The sequence below is a fragment of the Bos javanicus genome, chromosome 20 (assembly GCF_032452875.1).
Source record: "Bos javanicus breed banteng chromosome 20, ARS-OSU_banteng_1.0, whole genome shotgun sequence".
In the NCBI taxonomy this organism is placed as follows: domain Eukaryota; kingdom Metazoa; phylum Chordata; class Mammalia; order Artiodactyla; family Bovidae; genus Bos; species Bos javanicus.
This window is the reverse complement of record NC_083887.1, coordinates 37,909,342-37,932,837: the sequence shown is the minus strand read 5'-3', so window position 1 is coordinate 37,932,837 and position 23,496 is coordinate 37,909,342. Positions and strand designations below refer to the sequence as shown.

The 23,496-nt window shown below is 35.5% G+C and overlaps 1 protein-coding gene across 4 annotated transcripts in view; it reads right to left on the bottom strand.

The window, feature by feature from the left end:
- Positions 1–23,496, bottom strand: part of NADK2 (NAD kinase 2, mitochondrial) — a 45,441-nt gene that overhangs the window by 5,332 nt on the left and 16,613 nt on the right. For 3 of the 4 annotated variants that reach the window (XM_061393718.1, XM_061393721.1, XM_061393722.1), the window contains 7 exons: positions 19,078–19,161; positions 17,328–17,464; positions 11,830–11,908; positions 8,810–8,875; positions 7,373–7,468; positions 2,051–2,106; positions 1,861–1,914 (listed from right to left, as the gene is read on the bottom strand). In XM_061393718.1, coding sequence (XP_061249702.1) covers positions 1,861–1,914; positions 2,051–2,106; positions 7,373–7,468; positions 8,810–8,875; positions 11,830–11,908; positions 17,328–17,464; positions 19,078–19,161 — 572 coding nt within the window. The remainder of the gene's footprint in view (positions 1–1,860; positions 1,915–2,050; positions 2,107–7,372; positions 7,469–8,809; positions 8,876–11,829; positions 11,909–17,327; positions 17,465–19,077; positions 19,162–23,496) is intronic. The other variant, XM_061393720.1, reaches the window with a different exon arrangement.

Here is a 23,496-nt window from a genome sequence, read left to right as displayed (position 1 = left end):
TCATGACAAACTCCATTAAAAAAAAAATGCTTATAAACAAGGAGTATGTTCCCAAATTAGCCCACAGAAGCCTACATCACCCGCAGGATAGCAGAAATAGGTACCTTTGGTGGGGGAAGGGAGGACTGTAAAGTCAGTAAACAAGGAGAAACTAGTTTGAAGCACTCAATAATGGAACTTGAGTTGATATAATCCCTTGCTAATAAGTTCCTTTCCAAAACATCATGCCAAAGGGTTCATGAGGTATTTCTACAAGCCTTTGGGATCTACTTTCTCCCTAACCAAGAGGCACACAAAGTTGGCATGCAGAGCACAAACTGGTTAAAGACAACTGTACAAAGAAACTGGGCTTGAAAAAAGCATTTAGTTGAACACCACATTAAAAGACATCACAAAACTATCAGATAATCTACCTTATATACCAAAATTTCATTTGAATTAAATGAAGTGTCTGTAACAGTGACTGCACCATTGGCATTCACTATTGCTTCTGAAGATAAGTCAAATCTTCAAAGGAATAATATTCATTCAGTAAAGCAGTATGTTTATTAAAATAAAAATCACTGTATTTTATATATACCCTTAAATTACTTTACATAACTGATGTAAATTTCAGTTGTTTTATATATACTGTTTTAAGTTAAATTATCTAATGAAGAATCAATTACTACAAATGCCTCACTTTCCTTCCTTTGATACAGATTTAACACTAATTCCAACTCAAAGCTATGATTAAAATAATATTTTAGGTCTCAAAATCAGAGAGGGAGAAAACAATCCATTTTAGAGAACTGAAAGTAACCACAGAGATTTACTCCTGTTTACAAACTATTTTAAAGGCAAACCATTTCAACAAAGAAAGTCTTTCGGGAATCCAAAACACACAAATAAAATGAATTGACTCTGTTAATATACTTTATCATGTATTGCTACATCACTTTAAAGGCAACCAATATGAACATATCTGTTACCATAACTCTCAAATTCAAATGTTTACAGATGACAACTGCAGCATAGGTAAGTAAAGGCAACTATAAACAAGTTTGGATTTGGGGGTTTTTTCTAAAAATAATTTACCTTGAAATCTTAGGATACTCTTCAACTAAACAGAGACAACACTATTTAGCTTTAGTTTGAGGTCCATACTTTCGATGAATAGACTTTAGTGTGTTAAAATTTCATATGTAAATCAAATGAATGTGGTTTTCAGTTTATGAATTTAAATATTTTTTAAAATAATTTTTTTAACAAATTTGAAGACTTCCCCAGCAATCTATGTCCACTCCCTCATTCCACTGTTGAGGAAGCACAGGAGCAAAGAAAACAGTCTTGCCCATTGTTTCAGTGAGTGACTGGCTGGTCTGGGATTGGAACCCAGGTCTTCAAATTCCCTGGTAAGTATCCTTTCTCGACCAGTGCTGGTTTTCTTAAAGGAACACTGAACTGACTGGGCAGGAGTATGTAGGAAAAGGATAAGATAACATTTTAGTTGAATGTGAAGGTAAGCATTCACAGCTCAATGAATTCCTTCCCATTCAGAAGATATTAACGGCACACCAAATTTAGGTGTGCATTTCCTATTTGCCAGACGTGTATTTTTCTACATTTTCCTATTCCCCAGGAAAAGTTTGCAATCACACTGTTTTGACACAGAAGTTAGATTTCCATGGCTGACAAAAATCATAAAATTTCAACTTAAACTTTCTACTGATTCAATATATTTTAAGGGGTATTATATTGTTGGAGTCAAAAAAGTACTATGCTTTGCTTAATTAGACAAGTACATTTCATGATAACATCCTCAAAATATACACAGAACTTAACTGAAAACGTCAGTGATTATGATCATTTGTCACTGACCTTTTTCTACCAATTCTCTGTTCAATGGAAGACTTAAATTTCCTTGTCGGTTTGCTATTGGAAAAAGAAAGGGGGAAAATATCTTGATTAAATAAAATATTTTGTGACATACTATATAGCTAACATACAATAAAATCTACACATTATATAGCATATTATAATTGTAACATAAGAGCTATTTAGTACTCACCAATATTTAGTACATCTTCCACAGCCTGAGGTGCCACTCTGTTAATATTGAATGACCTAGAAATAAATACCACAAACATTTTTTCTTATTTTAGTTCTAAAAACATACTAAAAATGAAAAAAGAATAATCTACTTAATGTACAAAGAACTCTTAGAAATTATCAGGCAAAAACATACCCAAAAAACAATAGCCACCTCATATAGTTTTTAAAAGTAGGCAAAGTACATGGGTTAACGGTCCAGGAGTCATATGAAAATATGTTAAATCTCACTCATACCTGAGGAGATATTAAAACAAGATTCTTCTCAGATTTTAAAGATTAAAAACTGATAATGTATTGACATGGGTATGGGAAGAGAAGTATGCCCATATACTAATGGAATTATAAAAATTACAATTAGACAATTCTGTTAAGATTTAAAATGAACATATTCTTCAACCTAGTAGTTTATCCTAAAATATACTTGCACATATAATACACAAAGACAAGTATAAGGATATTTACAGAAGCATTGTTTACAATAGCAAAACCACAGAAAGCTGGGTAAATATAGCCACTCAGTAGAATACTACATAGATATTAAAAAGACTATACTACAACCATATGTATAATACCAATGTGGAAAGATATCAACACGTTAAGTTAAAAAACCAAAAGCATTATACAGTATATGTATGTGTATATGTGTGTTCAGTTGCTCAGTTGTGTTCGACTCTTTGCACCCCCATGGACTGCAGCACACCAAGTCTCTCTGTCCCTCACCATCTCTTGAAGTTTGCCCAATAAAAAGTCCACGTCCATTGCATCGGTGATGCTGTCCAGGCATCTTGTCCTCTGACACCCTTTTCTCCTTCTGCCCTCAATCTTTCCCAGCATCAGGGACTTTTCCAATGAGTCAGCTGTCCTATATATTTATATAGAACTTCCTTGTGTTACTTATATTAAAAAATATATAGAGTGGTTATATCTGGAGATTAGTACTAGAATATAAAATGAAAGAAACCAGCTTTTCGTTGTATCCCCTTTGTATTATTTAACATGTTTTTTTTTTTTTTTAATTTTTATTTATTTTTTACTTTTTGGCTGTGCTGAGTCTTCATTGTTGCTTGTGGGCTTTTCTCTCTTTATGCCGAGCGGGGGCTACTCTGTTGTGGTGCGTGGGCTTCTCGCTGCGGTGACTTTTCTTGCAGGGCACGGGTTTCTACGGCATATAGGCTTCGGCAGTTGCAGCTCCCGGGGCTCTAGAGTACAGGCTCAGTAGCTGTGGCACACAGGCTTAGTTGCTCCACAGCACGTGTAATCTTCTCAGATGAGGGATCAAACCTGTGTCCCCTGAACGGCAGGCGGATTCTTAACCACTGGACCACCAGGGAAGTCCTAACACAGTTTTTAAACATGTATTTCTTTAAATTATAAAATAATTTCTGTAGGTGAGAAACCTTTAGCAAGATGCCATGCGTAACCACTGAAGAACAAACATTACCACAAACAGAAGTAACTTTTAAAAGCAGCAACTTTTAAAAGGTGGTTAGACCCTTAACCACCTAAGGACTAAACAGGTGGTTAAGGAAAGGTGTTTCTTTTAAAAAACACAATTCTTCCAGCTAATTTAGAATTCCCCTCCTGCCTCTACCTCTTTCCAGTAGATGCTCCTTCGAAAAGGAACAGCACTGCATAGTCACACGACTCTAAACCTAATTCAGGGGCTCTTAACATTTTGAGGGAAGAAGAATAAGAGATGCTCCATATACCCGCTCTAATCCTATACTCTCCATATTTTGAGAAACGTGAAAACATTTTGGACATTCTCTTAAGAAAAATGCAGATATACAAATTTTTACATTAAAAAATTGGAGTCATTCACAGACCATATCCTTATGCTAAACAAAAAAAAAAAAAAAAAAATCTAAAATATGGCCCTTGCCTAACCTATTTTTCACCATTACTCACCCTCCAACTTTACATTCCAAACACCCCAAGCTCCATTCTCGCCTCTTGCTCACACTTACTATGTGGTAGAAACCAAAATACTTCAAGTGTTGTGGCTTTCTTCTGGTTTAGTATGAGGTTCACAAAACCTATCTCATTAGCATTACTACTGTCACACACTACAAGCCATAAGGCACTGAAGGCAGTATCTGGCTCTTGGCAAGAACTCAACGAAAATGTCAAGTGCAAGGAAATCTGTATGAGTTACACTCTTAATTCCTCATTACTGCTTTAGAATTCTATTTTAAAGTCACATAAAAATAAGCTGTTAATAGGGTTCCACTGAAATAAAATATGTAAAGGGCAAAAGATAATAGTGACTCATGTATCTTTACTATAGTTAAGACTTAGTTTAAGAGAGCAGAAGTCTTACAAGACATGTTCTAACATTCCTAGAACTATGACTTATTAGGAATACCACAAGTCAATACAAACTAAGTTCTCTGAGTTGCGGTTAAATTAAAACTTATTTCCTGCTGGTGTAATCTAAATCTCAGCCAATTCAATCTACCCTTAGGAGTGGTTTATATTCTACATCAAAAACAAACTATACAACAAAGCAGGTGTGAGCTGGCAAACAACAACTCTTTCCTTAGGTCTACAGCCTTCACCACTGTAAGAGTTCTGATGTGCAATCGGACGTAACTTCTACTAAAGACAACCGAACTGAAAGGCAAAGAGTCTCGTATCTTCATCAGCCAGTAAAACTTTCTCTTTACTTAAGAACACCTCCTCATCGTTAATTAGGTCTGCTGGGACAGAATGTACAAAGGAGGAGGACTGGGAACAGGCTTAAGAACTCATGGAGACAAACGACCCTGCTCTGTGGTACTTCTCTACTGTGTGCGGCAAACACATTCCACCCGGAGAAAGGACTGAGGTGAGTGACACTGAGACGATGCACAGACGCTTGTTATGCAACATAACCACCACATCCTATGTCTTGTGCAAGAATTTCTGGAAATGCAAAGATGGGACAGCTAATCCCCGAGCTCTTCCCCCCACCCTCCCAGACACATGATTAGGCTGCATTTCCCACCCCTCTAGCCACACAGCATGTAACTATGTTCCAGCTAAAGGAATAAGAGCAACTATCATGGGCAACACTTCCCATAACCTCCCACAGGGGACCCTCCAAGATTTTCCTCCTTCTGGAGCACAGAAGTCTACGGTTTAGAGTTAAGCCCTGAAATTAAATCCTACCTCCTCCATTTATCAGCCACATGGCTTTGGGCAAGTCAGTTAACTTTTGAGACTTTTTATAGTCTATCAGTGAAAATAAAACTAACTAATCTCAGAGTATTCTTGAGAATTTAAGTAAGATAATATACTTACTTGGGACAAAGAAAGTGCTCAAAGATGGTACTGCAGTATGTTGAAATTATTAATGTAATGGATAGAACGTATAAACTTTCCCTCAGTATCTCTGATCCCTAGCCTTCTCTCTTCTCCCCTAATGCTTCTCTTTTCTCCCCTTACTCTCTGAAGAGAAAAAGGATCAAATGATACATGGGAAATCCAATCATAATGAAAGAATTATCAGGGATAACAGGAGAGTAGATCATGTCAGAAGCAAGCAAGCTGCATAAGGCTGAGTAGAAAAGGGACTAAGTAACCAAGGTGGCAGGGACAGGATATGGTTAGAGAGACAGAACTGGCTCTACACTAGAGCACTGAGCACAAAGCAGATGTTAATAAGCAACACAGAAAAGACAGAACTTCTAATCTAAGCCATACTTATTTAAATGCAACATCAACACAGGACTCAACCATACGGTGAGTGGTAGGGGAAATAAAACTCAAGTTTTAAAGAATTCAAACTTAACTCAGTTTGATAAGTACTGCTTTAGCTGTATTTGTGAGCATGTAGTCATTTATTCAAAAAAGCATTTTAAGTGAATAAGTATGAAGCACTGTGAAAAAATTAAACGGAAAAAAAAGTCACTAGTCACCACCCCATGTGCCTCAAGTTGCTCAAACTAACTGGGTATGAACTTACTAGAAACCAATTATGTGCTAAGTGCTATAACAGTGCTATGAGGAAAAAGTGCTGGGTAAGGGCAAAAAAAGGGATTGATTAATTAGGCTTATGAAAAGAACAAGGTCTTAAGCAAAGATTTTGACATTTAAATGACATTTGAAGACTGGAATTTTTAGCCAGTAGATGGAAAGTGGAAAATGTTCAGGCAGTCAATGCAGGAAGAAGGTACATTGAGCAAAAACAAAAAGCCCAGAGAGAACATGGCTTGTGCTAAGAATTGCAAGTAGCCTGCAGAGCCTCCAGTGTAATGGGTTAGGGTCAGGCCCGAGTAGGCTGGCAAGGAACCTTAGCTCACATTTAAAGGGCTTCATATGACAGACTGAGTAACGTGAACACAGTCAGGAGTCAAGAAAGTTTTAAAGCACAGAAGGGAAATAGTGAGATCTATCTACATTATGGAAATATTACTCTGTGGTAGGAGTTACGAATAACAGCCTGAAGAAGCAAGATGAGGCACAAAGAATATTCACTAAAGAGATAGGGGGCGACACCAAGAAACAGCCACAGAAACTGAAAAGCAGGGGCTAGAATTCCTGAAGTACATCTGAGAGGATTCAGAGACTGCTAAGTACAGAGGGAGGACAGGAAGACCCAGAGTTAAGAGCCAGCCTTTAGGGAATAATGTGTCTTCCTGAGACTAGGAAGTCAAGGGTAAGTAACAGTGATATTATTCAGCAAGACAAGAAACACAGGAGAACTAAGGAAGACAAGAAATTCAGTTTTGAATGTGTTGAATCTGAAGTGCTATTAACATCCTTATGTAGTTAGTAGGTAATTTTACAATATGAGCCTGTACTCAAGAGAGATGACGGCTACAGATAAAAGTCAGGGAGGCACAGGCACGTGTGTGCTAAGAAGTGCAAGAGACTTCCCAGAGAGGAGTCATAGGGCAGGTAGGTTTCAGGATGTCCCAGGTTATCTCCAATTAGGCCTTGAATGCACAAACTTCTGGCATATTTTTTGGTACTGTACTTTGTTTTCATTTCTTTATAACTTAAAATATTCGTTTTTTAAAATATACACTCCCTAAAAACACTCATCTTCTTTTTTCTCTTTACAAACCTAGTGCAGGAAGATAAAGAATGACCAGATCCAGGCCGAGCTGTAAGTCAAAGCTCGACTCTTGGACCCAATGGATGAGTGCAACAGAAACTGAGCCAACCAGTAAATCAATGCCAGGCCCCTTCCTGCGTATCAGAGGCCTCAGATACACCAATGTGAGACCACACGCAAATTATATTACTTAAAGCATTTCACAAAATTTGATAAGCAACATTCCAAGTTACTCACCAGGCCTTTGATCCTGTTCCAGTACACAAATTGAGGCCAGAGCTCTTCTGTTTTTCCCATGGACCATCATCAACTGAAATCTCGTAGTAGGAAGCCCTATGAATTGAGAATATAAAACTGGATTTGCAGAACTTATGTCTCATGGTAAATGAGATAAAGTATCTTTTTCAGAGCTGATGAAATCTAAGTAGGTCATCCTGACTTAGACATACCTAACTTAGTAGGGACACATATCATGATGCTAATTCCAATACTGATTTAAGTGAAAAAATTTCAAAAATATCTATATGTCTACATCCTTCTCTGACCTATATGTGCCTCCGTAAGATTTCAAACAAGAGCTTCTTATAAATTTTTACCTAGCACTGCTATGGAAACATACAGAAGATGATTTCAGAATTCAAAAAGAAAATGCCATTCCTAGGGGAGTTTTCTCAGGAGCTAGTCCTTGACACATCTAAGTCTGCATCTAATCCTTCAAGTTACCAACCATTTCTACTTAACTCTTGTTTCTCAAGTTATTTACTAATGTGCCTTTTGAATTGATAGTAAGCTAGCAGAGATAATGAGGTTCTAAAGAAAAATCTCAACCAGTCCTGGACCAGTGAACAAAACTAGGGATAAAATAAGAACTGTAATTTTTTTTTAAGATTTATATTTCTAAGATTATTTAATAAACATGGAATCAACTGGGTTTTCTGACACCAGCCCCCCCCCCAAAAAATGACACCACTTTTTAACTGCATGAATATTTAAGTGATTTGTAACTATTCAAAGAGCTTTTGAAACATACAGAAGCCTATTTTGTAAACTATGTCTTAAAATAATAGTGTCAACAGTCAACAAACACTGAGCTACTTTTATCCAGCAAATAAAAAAGCTAAAATAAACCCTTAACAAAATATAGCTTTTCAAAACAATGACAATTATTAGACATCCCTGCAAATATTAACATTCATTGGATAATTTATCTCTTATTCTAACCCTTTCATTTTCTCCTGCCAAGCTCGTGGTTTGTGAATGCTTCATATGATACAACTCCGAGTCGTTTTTTTCTCTGAAGTCAGCATTCTCTTTAAAAATAAAAGACAGCAAGTCTAATATTCACATTTAATCTACTTCATAGCTTTGTTATGTCTTCCTAGAAAATTAAGAATTTTAGGTACATTAGTCTATTATATACAATACAGACAAGTCAGCCAAATCCATTGGAATGGCTGCTATTATGCCAGAATCATGTAGAAACCAGAGATTAGAGGTAAGTGGGGACAGAAAAGCAGCAGAGGTAAAGAGAAAGAAAAGTCAGGAGAGAGACGCTGAGTCCAAAACAAACAGCGAATTTAGTGTCATTCTCACATGCAAGTTTATCAAGATTAGTCAACTCATAGAATTTTGGTTTCAGGGAAATTATTTTTTTAAGGCAGCAATAAAACTCACAGTCCCTTTAGAGTGGGTATACTTCTTCTTAAATTGTCCACTGCTACAGCCCAAGAATAAGACATTCTAGGTTAGAACAAATAGGAGAAAGAAAAAAATTGGGCTTTTAAAATGTTCTTAAGTTTAAGAACATTATAAATGAGGCAGGAATAATATTGCCACACTTCACATTTTCCAAGCAAAGCACTTCAGTTTTCAGGAAAACTACACTTCTATTGCACACACTAAAGAAAAGCACAGGCTTAGCCCGGCTCTGTTATTTATTAATTGTGTGACTTGGGGCAATTTACTTCACCTCTCTGAGCCACAGATTGCCCTATAAAATGGAGATAATGACAGCATCAATATTTATTCAATCTATAAATATTTATTAAGTGCCTAATGTTTTAATAAGCACTGTGCGAGGTACTAGGGATTTAATAGACACAATCTTCCAGAAGTTTATATTCTAGTATGCAGGTCAGAAATTTTACAGTAATAATTACCAACTATTTAGAGTGTTTACTGCTTTAAGCAATAAACAAGACACTATATAAGAAATAATACAAGATGGCCTTGAAACAGCACTGCCAGGAGGAAGGCGTGTACAGGCAGGGCAGTTCAAAGAATAAGTAATAAGTTCTCATGACAACTCAATGCTGGATCTGGAATTAGAAACGCTGGGTTTACATGATGGTTCTGATGCTAAATTAAACATATGAGCTTGGCCAAGTGATTTGAATTCTCCAAATCTCAGTTTTTTCACTGAGAAATACAACCACTTTTCTCACAGAGTTGCTATGAGCATACCCGTGACAACACACACAGCATGCACAGTGCCTGACACGCAGCAGGCATTCGGTAAGTGTTCACTTCCTTTCTGCCTACGTCTGTGTCATAGACTCTTTCAGAGTAATTTCTAATATTTCCAGTAGTTAAGGCTTTCTCAGTAGCAACAGAAGCCCACCCACTGCTGTCCTTAATCTTAGTAAAGATACCAGGTGAGGCATCAAAGACCACAAAAAGAACCAGCGTCGACATCAGGGGTAAACCCACCAAAGCACTGCCACCACAGGAAACAGAAGCGTCCGATCGGACACCTCCTAACGGGCCCTCACTGAATTTCCATAAGTCAGTCATTGATCCCAATTTTCCTCCTTTTGTAAGTTATTTTTAGTAAGTACAAATCATAAAGCAACGCTAGTAGAAGCTCTCAGAAGTTATGACCTTCAAAATATACAAACAGAAGAATGTAAGCCCTTAAATGGCTTCCCTTGAATAAGCATAAACTCACAAAACATCTTTACCTTTGTCATCTACTTATTTTAATGGAGACTTTTTCCAATCTCATTTTAAGGTTGTTCTCTTCTGCCTGTCTTTAGCAATAGTGATGAGATTATATCACTGTTATATTCTCTTCCTCTCTCTTGTGACATAAATGTATCCATTACTCATTTCCATATTGCTTCAAACTTGATATGCTATAGTTTTTTATGTTGCTGCATAAGTCTTACTATATTAAAATAAGTACATCTTTACACTTTACCATATTTTTAAGTTCTTTAAAGTATATATTTTTATTTGATTTCTTGAAGAATACATTTTACTTTTAATAATTTTTAATTATGTATTTTACTAGCTTCCAAAACATTAAGACACAACTACTTTTATCTTATTCGTTTTTATATTCCTAGTTCACATAGCAGGTGTGCAATATATCTTACTGCATAAATTTAAAATTATATTAAAATAATTACAACTCAAAAAGATAATTCAAATCATTCTGTTGAATCAGGTTTTGTTCTCTTCAGTACTACCTCCAGTAGTAAGTTAATGGCTAAAATGTGTGTTTTTTTTTTAAAGACAAATTATTCTCATCATAATTAAACTTACTATAAAAGAATATGACTTATAATGAAGAGAATTTCAGAAAATTTGAAACTCTCAGGGAATCAATTACATGACCTTCAAAAGGTCACATGGTTCTGGTAGCAGGAGAGTAGAATACAGGTTTATCTCTAATCTTCCATCCCTAACTCCCTTACAACAACAAAAATGAGAAAGAAAGTTCTAAATGTACCACCAAGAGTTAAATTAACTTTACATTATGGCAGTCATTTTACAATTAGTAACTAGGGTCACACAAATTTTCTGCAAAAAATTCTGCTGACAATTTAAGCCTAAGTTATATTCAACACTCACAAAATAGATTTTATCAGTAATAAAACATATACTGTGTTTTTATATTCCCACTGAAGAACTTCACTAACCTTAATTTTTGGTAATAATGGTTACAAGTCTTAAGCTGTCAATACTCTTGCCTTATGATGTTGCACTGAAAAGGATCAACATTACTTATGCAGTATTCTTGTCAAAAATGCTTAGTCTGAATTTTATCATGCAAAGTAAAAAAAAATCATACAAATCTAAAATAAGGAATATTCTGCCAATATTCTGCAATTGGCTTAAACCATTTAAAAATGTAAAAATCATAAATGACAAAACAGGGATGGGACTAAAAACTATTCTTAATTCAATCTAAAGGGCTATGATGGCCAAATAAGATTAATTAAAAAAATAAGTAATATTTTTGTGTTCTCCTTAACTGGATCCTGGATCAAAACAAGCAAATAAATAAATCAACTTTATGAAACATTAAGACAATCAGTAGAGAAATTTTAATATGAACAGTGTATAAGATCAAAGTTTTATATCAACTGCAAATATATGCCTATATATCATTCTCTTAAACATTTATAAAGCACCTATATAATGGATGAAAGGCTCAGGGAAATATTGCAGTAAAGAAATCTGAGTAACTTTGTTTAATGTAGGGCTTCACAAACATTTTTGGTAATGAAACTTTCTTTCTTCTTAACATGTATTAATGTGTACAAAGGTGTGGAAATATTTCATTTAATAATTCATTTTTCTTATATAGTATTAATTATTCACAAATCTTAGGCGGTAGAAATTTAATAAAGAGTTTAAAATTACTAAAATATTAAATTTTAAACTCAAGATGACAAGTTTAAAAGTACCTGGATGATAAACTCTCCCCAATGAAGACTTCATTTAGCGCTCTCACTGGCAAGAGCTGGGGTCCAGAAGCCTCGAACCCTGCAGAGAATGAAAGAAAAATCCAAGAGAGTGCCTTAAAAATTCAGAAATATTATCATATAAATTTTATAAAATATTAAAATATTTGTCTTAATAGCGTCTATAGCTTAACATTAACATATGAATTAAATCTTAAAGTATTCATAATATAGAACCATAAAATCATTTAAACATTATAGCTGCAATGAGTAAATAAACCTTAGTTTTTCTTGAAACAATTTTTCAAGAGTGATGAAATATACTGATATTTATTCACAGCATAAGATTCAAGTTGTCACACCGCTAAGTTTTGCTCCAACTACAACCTGCTTCAGAAGTAGAGATGATGGAGTTCTTCCAAGGGAGAGTCATTTCTGGATTCAAGCAGCAAATTACTTGCATGGCTCATGTATGAAGCCAAATCAGTTATGTTAAAAGTCAGATTATTTCTCAAATAGAGAACAGAGAATGTTTTTCAGCAATGGCAGCTCTGGAGAACAGTGCCACATCTCCTTATATGACTCCTAAAAAAATGTCATCTTTATTTTTTTTTTTTTTTCATCTTTATTTTACTCAAGGTTCTGTGCACACAACTTATGTAACCTTCCTTGATGATTACTTAAACCACACTTTATCACACAAAATCCTCCAAAGAATCCCACTGCTTTCTGGATCAAAGTGTGATTTTCACCTTCAAATGGTCCCCTTTACTTTTTGTCTTTAACCAGTCCCCAGCCTGAGATGCCAGCCCTTTCTTCCCAGGGTCACCAATAGGTTCGCCGCACCCAGGTGTCTCCTGCTGGGCATGCACTATGGAACAAGATACCTTTTCTGTCTCCTCCACTTTTTTTTCTTAGTCAAAGCTAAACGTTAACTTCAACTGAGGCAGCAGCTAGCCTCTAAGATGGTCCCCCATGATTCCTGCCTCCTGGTATTCACATGCTTATACAACTCTTCCTTTCGCATCACACCAGAATTAGTCTACGCGACCAACATAAGGCAGAAATGATGGTACGTCACTTCTGAGATTTGGTTTAAAAAGACACCCTGGCTTCTACCTTGGTCACTCTCTCTCCCAGATCACTTGTTCTGGGGGAAGATATTCCATAAGCAGTCCAATGGAGAAGCCAACACAGTGAGGACCTGAAGCCGCCTGCTAACAGCCACGTGACGAGCTGTGGTGCAGATCTTCCAGTCCAGTTATGTGTCCCGGCCAACAGCTTGACGGTCACCTCTTCAGAGACCCTAAACCTGAACTAACAAGCTAAGCCTCTCTTGGATTCTTAACTTTCATAATCTCTGTGAAATCACAAGTATTTTGTATTAAGATGGTAAACTCTGGGATAATTTGCTGTTTTAAGATTTTGTTTTAGGTTAATATGTATAAATAGACATTAGACACTTAATACTCTATAAAACTTTCCACCACTGTCACCAACACAACCACCAATTTAATATTCTCCTCTGACTTGTAGCCTATTTGTTTATATGCTTATTGAATGTTAATTACATGTATAATTTCTTTTGGATTTTAACTGTCTAAAGTGACCCAACTATTCTTTCAATTACCACAAGTTGCTATTACAATACCATGGAATCTTTAAAAATTTATTTGACTAAATTATATAATGGGCTAACATTATCAGCTAGATCTCATAATACAGAAGGAATCTGATACAAAAAGGTATATAAGAATGATGTGTTTGATCAAATTTGATTGTACTTAAGACTGCATAATTAACTTTTGATATTGTCTTAATTTGGTACTAAATATATTCACATTTTTACAACTAACAAGTTTTGCCAACGTAAAAAGTTAAAATTTACAGTTTAAATTATTTCTCTTTACATAGTGTAATCACTAATGGAATGTTTTGTATCTCCTCACAGATTTTCTACAAATGTTCACTGACAGTAAGTACTCACTAAACATTGCTCTGTACTCAGTTGCCAAGTCATGCCTGAGGCAAGAATACTGGAATGGGTTGCCATTTCCTTCTTCAGGGGATCCTCCCAATCCAGGGACGGAACCTCTGTCTCCTGCACTGGGAGGCACGTTCTTCACTGCTAAGCCGCCAAGGAAGCCATCACCATATATTAGTAACTGATAAATCTTAAGTCTCACCAAACTGTAACCATATGTTTTTCTTTTGTATGGTCTTAACTTTTTATGTGTATTCCTATTTCTCCTCATCCTAATTTTCCTTTCTGTATATAGCACTTTTACTATATGTGCTTGCTGAATTTCACCTGAAATCTTTTATCAAAGGAGGAAGAGAATATATAAAATTGCTTCAAGTCTCATTAATCATCTTAATTCTGCTTATATTTCTTTCATGCTAATTGACTACCAAACATTATTTAATCATTAAACTGTTCATTTACACCTTGCTTCAACAAAACACGAAAAGATGGACTCAATAGCAATTGACAATTTTCTATTCAAGAGAATCCATTACAAAATTAATCATTAATTTATATTTTTAAGTATAGAATTGTTACGTGACAGAAACCATAATCCTGTGCAGTTCTCTCACACTGTCAGACTATGTTTCTGGAGCTACCCACCTTGGGTATACTCATGGAGCTAGTAATGGCCAATGGAATATGAGCAAAAGTAGTGAAAAGGCCTGGCTCCTACAACTTCCTTAAGAATCCCCCATGCTCTCACTGTCTTCTCCCCATAGTTACAAAGGACCACACAGAAGATCAAAAGCCTTAGAAGATGGTAGGAGCCACTGTTTGGAGGTTGCCTGAAAACTCCTTGGACAGTGAGCTGAACTATAAATAAAACTTCAGTATGTTAAGCCACTGAGATTCTAGGATTGTTTATCAAATCAATTCACTTATCCAAATTAATACAACTAGGCTTGCAAATAAAAAGTTACGAGTTTATATGATTAAAAGTTTTCTTTAACAAATAAATAAACTCTACCTTCCCTTGACTTAGCATGCACGCACATCATTATGTCATTCTTGGGCTTTCCTGGTGGCACATACAGTAAAGAATCTGCCTGAAATGTGGGAGACCAGGGTTCAATCCCTAGGTCAGGAAGATCCTCTGGAGGAGGGTATGGCAACCCACTCCAGTATTCTTGCCTAGAGAATTCCATAGACAGAGGAGCCTGTTGGGCTATAGTCCATGGGGTCGCAAACAGCTGGAGACAACTGAAGCAACTTAGCACGCACACACCTTCCCTTGAGGGTATAATGGTAATAAAAATGAACTCCTCTTCATTAATCTGTATACAACCCAGGTGGCTCAGGTGGTAAAGAATATGCCTGCAATGCAGGGGAGCCTGGTTCAATCCCTGGATCAGGAAGATGCACTGGAGAAGGAAATGGCAACCCACTCCAGTATTCCTGCCTGGAAAATTCCATGGACAAAGAAGCATGGTAGGCTACAGTCCATGTGGTTGCAGAGTCAGACATGACTGAGCAACTGAGCACACCACATACATAATCTAGTTAAGGACAGATAACACTAAATAGAAAATTTTATTTGATTCAAGTTAAATCATCCTTCTTGCAAAAAAAACAGGATTTTTTTCTCTTTAATCCTGTGTTCCAAATTAAAAAGCTAAACCAGGGATCAAACATGGTGGTATATTTATAATCTCAAACCTACTCCTATATTCAAAAATCCCAAATGGCAGTTTCTTAGGAAGTGTTCCCTGCCAACCTGAAGAGAATTTAAATAGGAAACATGAGATATATCTTGAAATCTTCCTAATTTTTTCTCAGAAAATAAAGCTCTTTATCAAGGAAAAAACCCTCTAACAAAAAAGTTCTCTAAAACAGTGCCAACACTGTAAATGTTATATAATTGCTAATAACAATAATATTAATAATTAATATAACAATTTACAGTGTTGTTATTGAGAAATCTGAAACTACTCTGATTCCAGATTCTTCATGTATAAAATAACCTGCTCCAACCACAATAACCACCACTATCACCACTTCCTTTCTGGAAGCTTGCAAGAGGTTTGCTTTATCCCTAGTATACTAACACGCCTCAGTGTGGGACCTTTTACCATTGATTATATTAAGTATTTTGTGTGTTCCTTCATTCAGAGACTGGTGCCTAAGTTTTGAATAATTTTTTTTTAATTCTTTTTATTTTGAGTATTTCTTGTGCTTTTACTAGAACTACCAGTAACCAGATGTAAATATCCTGAATATTACTAAGTTTATATGTAATTTGTTTCTATATATATATTTTTTTCTATATATATTTAGTTTATAAGCTAAAACCAGTGAATCTGAGCAATGAATCTACATCCTATATACTGTTGGTGAAAACAACCAAATCCTGAACATCTTTCTATGACAGCAATAACTTGTTTTGGTGAAATATAAAGTAAAATTTCTAGTTAAGATTTTAAAATCTTTTAAAAAAATTAAAATCTTAATAGTTACTGCAGTCTTTCAAAAACAATAATAGGAAATCTGCTTATGAATGACTTGCAAGATTTTCAGATTTTTAAAAACTAGTTATTTAAAAATTTTCTAAAATCAAATGACTTTTTTTCAGGGGAAGAAAAACCATCTTTAAAACATGCATTAACTCACAGTTTAGGAACATCTAACCTATAAAGCTATAAATCACCATGAAAAACTGAAAAAAAAAAATATAAACAAACATCAAATACCACAACCAGACAAAAACAAAGCTGGAAAACAGTTATAAAGATAGCTTTTCCTGATAAAGTTTAGTCAAGAAATGAAATGCAAGAGGAAATAATATCCTTTTATACAGTCCACAGATATTTAGGATATCTCTTGGGATCTTCTTGCATTATGAAAATCTTACAGTTATGGGACAAAGTGGGAAAATACTGCTAAATATAATCCTCAAATTAGCTCAAATCTGAGAATTCATCTTAACACAACAAAAAAGCTGCATATCATTTTATGCTAATATTCCCTTAGCATCTTACACAAATATTTGAAATACAAATCTTAAGCTGAGATGCAAAAATTTCCTAACAAATAGATTTTTTAATCAATAACTAGACCCATGGTAAATATATGTAAATGCAAATATATAAATGTATAATTATTATGAAGTCTTCCACAGATTAGTTCATTTTCTTTCAACCACTTTCTTTTTCCTTTTTGACATTTCAAAGATTAAGACCAAGACTCTTTCCTTAAATATCAAGTACCCTCTCGGACATTTTATAGTCCTTCCCTTATCAATGAGTTTTCAAACCCACCCTAGAAAAAAATTGTTATGGAAATATGCTATATTTCTTATTTCAGAATCTAATCATAAAAATTTTTACAACTCAAGTAGTTCACTGTACTTCCTTAAATGTAGTCAGTGGCACTGAAATCCCCAAATAATTATAAATGATTACTTTCAGAAATTAAAGATCAAAGGAACTGTAAAGTACATATTGCCCCAAACACACTTAATTCCCAATCCACCTACTTTCATCATGAACTCTTTCAATGTTGAAGGCTCTACTATGCTGATTCAAACTCAGCTGCTGTTCATGGAGGTCCACAGGAATGGGGTTGATGCCAGTCCCTTCAAGATATAACCTAATTCGCTGCCTCCACAACCACCTTAGAGTGAAGAAAAAGCAAGTTATATTGAAATAGAATAAGCTAAACAAAGGATTAGACATTATAATTTCTCCAAATTAAAAAAATTCATATTAAAAAACTAGTTATCCCATGAACTAATTACCCCAGAAATATCTAAAACCCACCACAAATTCCTGCTCAAAAACAGATTTAGATGGCAATATCTACCTTATCTATGCTGCTGCTACTGCTGCTAAGTCGCCTCAGTCATGTACGACTCTGTGCGACCCCATAGACAGTAGCCCACCAGGCTCCCCCATCCCTGGGATTCTCCAGCCAAGAACACTGGAGTGGGTTGCCATTTCCTTCTCCAGACCCCTCAAAAAACATGAATTAAAGTCAAATTATTTATCAAGTATCCATTAAATCCCATATATGGAGCTAATGTAGTTGTGTTTTACTTATCAAAAAGTATAATATATATAAAAAAGAAAACATTATGAAATTAAAACATTATGTTAAGGTGGTCAGATTATATAAAAATTCCTTCCCTAAAATTCTGTAATAATGTTTTTCTGTTTTGTTTTTTTTTTTTTTACATAAGAGTTCAATAACAAATACTATAACACTTAAGATTACATCTAAAACTTCAATGACTTTTTAGTGGGGAAAAAAAAAAAGGAATCAAGTTTAATTGATTTTAAAATCAAAAACTGACATATCAAAAAGCCAATGGGACAGATTCTACTGGATAAGTACACAAAAATATACTCCTACTTGGAATATATCAGTCATCTGTAAGGGTGCTAAACTTCTGAGATGAGCAGAAACTGAAAACTCGCTACTAAGAAACTCGCTACTAAAAAAAAGATTTCAGAAGTCAAGAAGATTTAATACAATTTCACAAACACCTAGAGAAAAGGTTTTCTCAAACTATAAAATCTAGGCTAAGTCAGCAAAAAATAGTAGTCCAACTTAGCTCTAATTAATTGGTCTACCTCATCTTAACTCTTCCCTCTACCCTTCTCTCTTCAGGGCAGTCTGACTACTGAACAAATTAAGTGAAAGGAATATTAAAAAAAAAAAAAACATCTCCACTGGTTAGGAAATACTTAATATGTAAGAGAGAGATACCAGGAATACTTAACATGTAAGACAGAGATACCAGGAATCTCTATAGTTAGAATAAATCCAACCCTCAGACACTCTGGATGGGAGAAGATGAGGGTGAAAAATACAAAATCTCAGAGAACTTAAACATTTAATTTTCACCAACAGTCTTAATCATCTTTTTACCAAACTGCTAAAAGCATGTAAGGTTAAAGTAGAGACATGGCCTCTATCTCACTGAAGGAGAAAAACCTCTACTTAACAATTATATTATAGCCTAAGTGGCATTCGGCAAGGTTTCTCCACATAGTTCCAATAAGGTTGGGAGAAGCCAAGTTAGATGTGTTTGTGACTCAGCTAATGTATTATTTTTTATGTATTATATAAATTCCTTTTTATGGCTACAATTATGGACTAATCCAAATATTACCTAATTTGTTCTGTTTAACAGCATTTTTAATGACACACATTAATAAAATAATTATATAAAAATAAGATTATCTTAACAAGATAATTATAGAGCAATAGTAAGAAATTCCTACCTGAACTCACCACGATAGAACTTCTGCAAGGCTTCTGGGAAGGAATGCGTATATCGAACAGGAAGACATAAATGACCCTCAGACCTTTATTTTAAAGGGATTTGGGTGGTATAAAGGGAAGAAGAAATAAAAGTACTCAATTCAAAAGGTATCATTAAACTACAAAAATCAGACATGAATATTTTTGAATTTCTACTCTATAATTCATTTTGCCACATATTTATATTTTCAACAAGAACCAAAAAAAAAAAAAAAAAAAGACGACCAAATAGAAATAGTAGTTTACATCCAGGTTTAATGCCATAATACAACTAAGTTTCCACATTACAGTAAAACTAACAGCAAATTTGCCACTGATCGATATCCATGCAAAATTATCTAATGGTGTAGTGATGTTTGCATCTTAACATCTATATTACTTAACTACTAACTCTGGGCAAGTCACTTTAGCATCAGCTTCTTTATCTCTAAAAGGGTCATAAAACCACCAATCTCAAAAGGTTATTCTGAGGAATCAAACTGTTTATGTGAAAGTTTTTGAACCATAAACCCCTTATAAATATCTTTTAAGATAATCTCTTACTAAAAGAGAACTCAGCTTAATCTAATCTAACTTTAAGGAGTTAACAAATTCATGAAAGACAGAATTTTTTTTTAAAAAATTGCAAATTACAAACTGTTAACCGCCTATAGGCTGATACAGGAAGATGAGAGGCTATGGCACCTAACATGAGGAAAGGTGTCCAGAAAGTTCAATCATCCTCATTTATGTGATGCTTCAATCTTGAAGGAGAGGTTGACAGTTTGCCTGGCAAACCAAATCAAACCAAACCAAAACAAACCCTTAATAATAATTGTAAATTAACATAAATGTGAAGAGCCACGTAAAAGGCTTCTACAAAGCTGTAACTAGTCAATTTATCTGAGATAAATTTATCTGAGAGACTTAGGCAGGGACTAGATTTTTTAAATTTTTATATTTACTGCAATACTCTTATACAGTGCTAAGATTATAAAAGTTGAAAGTGAAAGTTTAAGTCGCTCAGTCCTGTCCGACTCTTTGGGACCCCATGGACTTCTCCAGGCCAGAACACTGGAATGGGTAGCCTTTCCCTTCTCCAGGGGATATTCCCAACCCAGGGATTGAACCCAGGTCTCCTGCACTGCAGGCAGATTCTTTACTAGCTGAGTCACAAGGGAAACCCCTTATATAAAACTTATCAACAGTCATTTATTTGATAGAATACCTACTGAGGTCACCTGCAGGTCTAAAACACTCAAGAGAGAAAAATCTAGGCCTGGCCTGGAGGATTCAATTTCAGTGTGGCTCACTCACTAGTGCTAACTGCTGGCAAGGTCCTCGAGTCTCTCTCCATGTGAGTCACCCCACAGGGCGGCCTTGGTATCCTCACATCATGGTGGCTGACTTGCTCAAGAATGAGCAACCCAAGAGACCAACACAGAAGCTACAGTACTATTTATGACCTGGCCTTGGAATGCACACACTGTTCTATCATATTCTATTGATCTCATGGGCCAGGCCTGCTTACAATGGGAAGGGAACCACATAAAGGTGTAAATAACAAGAGGCTACCTTAAAGTTGGCTATCACATGCTCTCTACCCCATTTTGATTATTAAGCATTTAAATGTCATAATTATAGACAGGGGTCAGCAGAGAGAGTACAGAATACCAAAGAGAAAACTGAAATTGGCTATTTAATTTAGTTGAGTCTACCAATGAGCCATCTTAAAGAAGCAGATCCTCCAGCCCAAGTCAAACCTTTGGATGCCTGCAGTTCCAGCTGACATCTGCCTATAACCTCATTAGAGATCCCAAGTTAAAACCATCCAGCCAAACCCTTCCTGGATTCCTGACACACAGAAACCATGGGAGATAATAAATTATTATTACTGTTGTTTTAAGCCTCAAGTTTGCAGATGATTTGTTATGCTGCGTTTGATAACTACTGCAGAGAAGAAGAAACTTAATTGAACATTAACTTCTGGGCTTAAGTATTGTGAGACACCTCACACTTATAAGAAATATAAGTCAGGCAACCTGAATTATGGAACAAGCTAGAGGCCTTATACATTTATGCCTGGGGGTAAAAAGAAAAACCAAAAGACTTCTAGAATATATTATTCCAGGTAGAAATTAGAGAAACAACACCTTCTGCTTCTCAGTTTCAAAATCTTCACAAGCTAATGAATATTAAGCCAGTTTTTAAAGGAGAATACATTTCAACAAACTATATAAAATATGATCACTAAACAATCTCTTACTTTAATGATACAAAAATATATCATTAAAAAGTTTTTCTAAAATGTGTACAATCACTAAAGGCAATTAAAAAATAATTACTGAAGCAATAATCTCAGTTACTTGTGCTCAGGAGATATTTGCTCAGCTAGGTCAGGGTCCTAGCCCTGCTCCCTAAAATCATTTAACTAATCATTCATTTTTCAAGTGTTTATTGCCTACTGACTATGTATAATAATAGTATGCTAGAGAAATTTAGTCCTATACTCAAGGAATTTGTAGTCTGACAGAAAAGACAAACAATCAAGCAGAAAATAATAAGGAGAGATAAGTGCACTCTGTAGAAGGAATCATAGTCAGAGCCCAAGACAGGAAGCAGTCTTGAATTAAAAAGAACTACACAATTGAGTCAGTGGTCTAAGGGCACTCCAGGCGAAAGCACAAATAAAGGCATGAAAAGGACCTCTGGAGAACTCTCTCACTTACTCCTTCCAGCCCTGCTATCTTGCTATCAACAAAGCCCAACACCAGAGCAAAAGCTCCCACAAGTGAGCCTCCAATCAAGATGTTAGGCTGCTCATCCATTACACTGTGCTTAAGAACAGCTTCAGGTTGGGGCGGCAGGGCGGGGGGCGGGGGAGGAAAACTGAATGAAGGTATAAACTCCCATTTATGAGACAAGAAAGTATTGGAGAAGCAATGTGCCACATGCTGGCTAAAGTTAACAACAGTGTATGGTATATTTGAAAGTTATTAAAGAGAGCAGATCTTAAGAGTTCTCATCATTAGGAAATAAACTTTCCCATCTTTTATTTTTTTTAGCTATATCAGATAATAGATGCTAACAACTTATTGTGGTAATGATTTCACACAACACGTGTTACATTAAGTCATTATGTTGTACATCCTACACTTATACGGTGCTGTATGTCCATTATATCTCAATAAAACTGGGCAAAAATACACTGAAAAAAACCCAAAGAATAGACTTCAGGAAGGACCCTAGAATGTTCCTCGAGAGGCATCAGTCCTTTTTTTAAGCTGAAAAACGTGCCTGTGGGTAAATAAAGATAGATGAAACTAGAAAAGCAGATAAGCAACAGGTGGTGAAACATCATATACATTATGCTAAGGAATTTGCAAGGCATCCTGAAGATCAAAAGGAAACCCTGAAAGACTTTAACTAAGGAGTGGATACAATCAAATTTGCACTTTAGAAAAAATACTAAGGCAAAGTCTGAAGGATGGAGTTGTCTGAGTTGGAAAGAGCAAGAATGGAGATTACTGTAGTAATTTAACTCACACACTACAAAGGCCTGAGCTATGATTAGTAACAGTGAGGAGGGCAAGAGATGGACTCAAAGGTAGGATCCCTAAAACTTCACACTAAATACCTGACCAATATGATGAAGGGAGTGAAGGGAGGGAGTGAGGACGAGTCGCCACAGCTTTAGCACCCATTACAATTCCATTCATCAAGTATGGCAGTGGGGAAAGGAGACAAGTCCATTTGTAGATACATTACTTTTAACTGCCACCAGATACATTCAAGTGGAAGCCAGTATAGCTACAACAGCATGAAGAAAGAGAAAATAATAGGACATAAGGATACAGAATAGTCAGAAGCCAGATAATGTAGAGTCTTGAATGTCACAGTGAGGGTGATCAACCATCCCCATTTGTCCGAGACGGACAATTTTCCCAGGACGAAGGACTTTCGGTGCTAAAACTGAGAAAATCCCAAGCAAACCAGGATGAGAAGGAACTGGTCATCCTAGTCATTGTAAAATTAATTTTATCCTGAGTTAGATGTGGAGCCACAGTAAGACTCTGAGCAGAGAAGTCTATCTAATATTACCAAACTTTTATAAAACAGTCACTGTGGCTGCAGTGGACAGAGACTAAAATAAGGTAAGAGTAGAAGCAAGATCACTGTTGGATATAAAGATTCTGGAGTCACCAGAATCTTAGTTAAAACGACAGACGTTAATCAGTTATTCTGGAGATAGTAGAGAAAAGGAATAGAAAAGACTTATCTATGACTAAGTAGAAAGATAATGGTAGAAAATATTTTAATTTGTCAGGAAAGTGAATGAAGAGAGAATTAAGAAAAAAACAGAGGGGATCAACACACTGAAAATCAAAGGGCAGATTTAT